Source organism: Crocuta crocuta, unplaced genomic scaffold (assembly GCF_008692635.1).
Source record: "Crocuta crocuta isolate KB4526 unplaced genomic scaffold, BGI_CrCroc_1.0 scaffold241, whole genome shotgun sequence".
NCBI classification, from domain to species: Eukaryota; Metazoa; Chordata; class Mammalia; order Carnivora; family Hyaenidae; genus Crocuta; species Crocuta crocuta.
This window is the reverse complement of record NW_027527807.1, coordinates 503,177-507,936: the sequence shown is the minus strand read 5'-3', so window position 1 is coordinate 507,936 and position 4,760 is coordinate 503,177. Positions and strand designations below refer to the sequence as shown.

Below are 4,760 nucleotides of genomic sequence, written 5' to 3'. Positions count from 1 at the left end.
CACGGTACTATGAACTAGCTCAGGATGCAAGTTCATGAGAGTTCAAATACATAAGACACACACTCATGTGTTTCCTAAAAATAAAATGTCCTGATTTTATACACACACACACGCATGCATATACACACACACGTAAATAACATAGGTGACGTGTATCTTTTTCGACAGGGACTGCTTTGTTACGAATTGATTAAAATCTCCCTTTATTTTAACAATAGAAGCAGAAGACTTTGGGGCATTTCAAATTTGTAGTTTGGGAAGACAAAGTCTACCTCTTTTCTTTCAAATGCTTTGCGACCACAGATAAAACATCAATAGCATGGTATGAAGGCCTCACAAGAATTAAAGACATAAACCATTTAAATAATATACTCTTACTGGTAACTTGAGCATGAAATCCTCCTGACTAAATCGAAATCCAATGTCTGTGAAAGTTCTTTGAAGAAAACTGCTGGGACGTAGAACCAAGACCAAGTGCAAGTTCCCAGGAAAGGAAACCTACGGAAAGAAGAAACACAGGAAAGGAAGAAAAAAATCGTCAAAACGTGCACTCGACTGAGCACGTATCAGAAAATATGTAATTAAAGGAAACCATTTTTAAAGCAATAAAAGCCACTAAAAGGACAAAATTTTAAAAATGGATATTGATACAATCTAAAAACTTGGAAATAGAAATAGAATGAGCGTAAGGTCATCAGATCAGACCCTTGCAAATGTTCACGGCGTGGAATTTTCTCACACGAAAGTAGATCCCAAGTTACAAAGAACTTTACTTTAAAAAAAAAAAAAACAAAATAAATCTAGGTTTTTATTTTATTATTTTTTTAAGTTCATTTCTATTTTAGTCATCTCTCCACCCAACGTGGGGCTTGAATTCACAACCCCGAGATCAAGAGTCACATGCTCTACCAACCGAGCCAGCCAGGCGCCCCAAAAACTAGACTCTGAAACTTCATTTTACAGTTAATTTGTCCTTGCATTGCATTTATTCCCTGTGAAACAGAATTAGGAGGCAGGCTCCTAGGGTAACCCTCAAAGTCAAAGGGAGCTTAAACACTACATCCTTGTACTAAGCATTGGGAGGAACCTGTGTTATGGTATCATATTTGTATTTTCATCCAAGCAACATTCACGGACTATGTTCTCCATGTCCATTCCACGTATTTACGTGAATGACTACCATGCACTGTTAGCAGTCATTGCTAACAAACCAAAGCACTGTATGCAAATTAATAAGATGCCGTCCCTCCCCAGCTTGCAAGAAGATCAGTCTAATAGGGCAGTCCATTAGCGACCATTAACTCTACAGCACAAGTTGATAAGTGAAACAAAGGAAGTAGAATAATCCATAACAGAAGTGGTAGCACAGATCACCTTAGACCTAGGAGAGTCAAAACGGTCTGTTTGAAGCATAAGAAAAGGAATTAATTGGATCAGGATGCCATTCTGGTGCACCAATGCTTCCCCAGTTTCTAGAATACTGACATGGAGGTGGTCAAGAAACAGTTGGTAAAAGAAAGACAAGGAGTGGGGGGAGTGCCTGGGTGGCTCAGTTAGTTAAGCATCCGACTCTCGAGTTTGGCTCAGGTCATGGTCTCGCGGTTCATGGGATCGAGTCTCACATCGGGGTCTTTGGTGACAACACGGAGCCTGCTCTCTCTCTCTCTCTCTCTCTCTCTGCTCCTTACCCACTTGTGCTTTATCTTAAATAAGTAAACATTAAAAAAAAAAAAAAAGACAAGGAGGGAACTATGCAAAATTAGTGAGAGAATGAACAGTATGGCCCAACATTAATAGTGAACTACCATAGATCAAATGCTTACTCTATGCCAAGTATTCTGCCAACCTTATCATAGTTCCTCTTCATAATAATAGTATGAAGTAGTTAAGCGAATGTCTTTTTACAAATAAAGAAAGTGGAGGCGCCTGGGTGGCTCAGTTGGTTGAGCGTCCAACTTCAGCTCAGGTCATGATCTCACAGTTGGTAAATTCAAGTCCGACGCTGGTCTCCATCTCTGTCTCCATCTCTCTTTTGCCCTCCCCTGCACGCACTCGCACTCACACACTCTCTCTCTCTCTCACAAATAAACAAACTTTTTTAAAAAAAAAATAAAGGGAAGCTCATAGAGATTAACTTGCCCCAGCTGGTGAAATCTTAATCTGAGCCTGCATCCATGCTTTTTTTTTTTTTTTATATTTATTTTTGAGAGAGAGAGAGAGAGAGAGAGAGGCACAAAGAGAGGGGGAGGCAGAAGATCCAAAATGGGCTCCTTACTGGCAGAGGCAAGCTCAATGTGGGGCTCAAACTCACCAACCTCAAGATGATGACCTGAGTCGAAGTTGGACGCTTGGACCAAGGCGCCCCATAAGTCAGTGCTCTTAATCACTGTAAACGACTCTATCTCTTCACGAGGTCCTGGTCAGGAAAGCTAGAGGAAAGATGGGGAGGTGCCAGGTCAGGAAAGACCTTGGCTTCTTCGTGGAGGCAAGGAGTGACCCTAAGAGGTTTTTCGGCAGAAGAGCAACATGATCAGATTTGCCCTTTAGAGGGATCACTTCAGCTTTAAGAAAGGACTGGATTTGGACAAGAGTGGAGGCAGACAGATGAGCTAGGAGATGGTTCAGTAATCCAGGCCAGGGATGAGGAGTTTCTGAACTCCAGCAACGACAGTAGTGATGAGCGTACGATTTAGGAGGTACGATCTACAAGACAATGGGATGTGGGTGAGAAGAAAGGAGAGACTGAGCCCAGGTTTCTGGGCATGAGCGGGTGCATGGCATGACCCTCGCTGACATGGGGAACACAGGAAAAGCTGGCAGTTTTATGTAAATTCATTTATTTATTTACTTATTTTAGTAATCTCTACACCCAACGTGGGGCTCAAACTCACGACCCTGAGATAAGGAGTCACACGCTCTTCTGACTGAGCCAGCCAGGTGCCCGGGGGTCCGTGGGACATCCAGACAACATCCATCAGACAAAAGTGTGTACAAGTCCAGGGGGAAGGAAGTTGAGCCTGGGAACGTACAGTTGGTAGTCACCAGCCCCCCAAACGGCAGATTGAAACATAACAAAGTGAAACATGACAAAAATGCTTAAAATAGAACCATCTCTCAGGCATGTTAGAATGTTAATAATGAAACAAAACTATAACACAAAAATTAATATGATATGGTGAGGGGGCACCTGGGTGGCTCAGTCAGTTAAGTGTCCAACTCTTGATTTAGACTCAGGTCAGGATCTGAGGGATCAAGCCCTGAGTTGGGCTCTGTGCTGACAGCATAGAGCCTGCTTGGGATTCTCTCTCTCCCTGCCCCTCCCCTGCTCTCTCTCTCTCTCGTTCTTGTTCTCTCTCTCTGTTTCAAAATAAATAAATAAACTTTAAATAAAGTAAGATAAAGTGGGGGCAGGGGATATAGGGAGAACTCTGTGCTTTTTATGCTCAATGTGCTATGACCCTAAATGTGCTCTCAAAAATAAAGCCTATTAACAAAAAGAGTAACTTTCACTCAGGTTTAAGGCCTAGACTCTTGGGAAATACACATTTAAAATTGGGAATATTTTAAATTCAGTTCGAGGGGCAGTTGGCCGGCTTAGTCAGTGGAGCGTGAGATGCTTGACGTCGGGGTTGTGGGTTCAAGCCCCATGCTGGGTGTAGAGGTTACTTAAAAATAAAATCTGTGAATTCAATTTGAGCTGGTGATAAAACATCCACAGTTAAGTGGCAGTGAGAACCAGAGTCAGGGAAGAGGACTGAGCGGGAGACTCACAAACAGGTGAAAGAAAAGAAGTCGACATTAAATCAATACATTAATCAATGACTATAAAGAGACACAAATTGTCCAACTCGGAACTCCCCCAGGTGGCCATGCCTCTGCTACCCACCCTCTACCTTCATGAGAAACGTCTTCCCTCTGTCATGTACTAAATGGTGATGATCCCCAAAGTTCACGCTGAAACCCAGCCCTCAGTGTGATGGGGGTTAGGAGGAGAGGCCTTTGGGAGGAGATTGGGTGAAGAGACCCCTCACCCCTTCTGCCATGCGAAGACGCAGAGAAAAGCCCTATGAACCACAAAGCGGGCTCTCACAAGTCCCCAAACCTGCCAGCACCCTGAGGTCTTGGGCTTCCAGCCTGTCACAGAATACCATGAGCAGCCGGAATGGACCGAGATAGCCTCTTATTACTGTTAATGCTGGTTCTGAATTAGCACTGCTATCTTTTGGGGTGCTCGGGTGGCTCAGTCGCTGGAGCGTCTGACTTCGGCTCAGGTTGTGATCTCATGGCTCGTGGGTTCGAGCCCCGCGTCGGGCTCTGGGCTGACAGCTCAGAGCCTGGAGCCTGCTTCAGATTCTGTGTCTCCCTCTCTCTCTGCCCCTCCCCCACTCCCACTCAGTCTGTCTCTCTCAAAACTAAACATTTTTTTTAATTAAAAAAAAAAAAGAAAAGAACTGTTCTCTTTCTACATGACCTTGCCCTCCCCACACACAGTGATGAGCAGTGGGATGAAGATTCGATGTAAGCAGAAGGCCAAAGTCCTGCCCTGGGNACATTTTTGTTTTGGGTTCTTTTAAGTTTTTTTATTGACTCTGAGAGAGAGACAGAGAGCAGGAGAGCCGCAGAGAGAATCCCGATTCTCTCTCGATGTAGGGCTTGATCCCGTGACCCTGGGATTCCAACCTGAATGGAAATCAAGAGTCGGACGCTTAACTGACTGAGCCACCCAGGCACTCCTGTACCTATTTTTAAATGGAGAGCAT

At 43.9% G+C, this 4,760-nt stretch overlaps 1 protein-coding gene across 1 annotated transcript in view; it reads right to left on the bottom strand.

The window, feature by feature from the left end:
- The window catches only part of MCF2 (MCF.2 cell line derived transforming sequence), a 101,986-nt gene that overhangs the window by 58,960 nt on the left and 38,266 nt on the right, over nt 1–4,760 (bottom strand). The window contains exon 10 of the mRNA XM_077773891.1: nt 379–498. Within this exon, the coding sequence (XP_077630017.1) occupies nt 379–498 (120 nt within the window). The remainder of the gene's footprint in view (nt 1–378; nt 499–4,760) is intronic.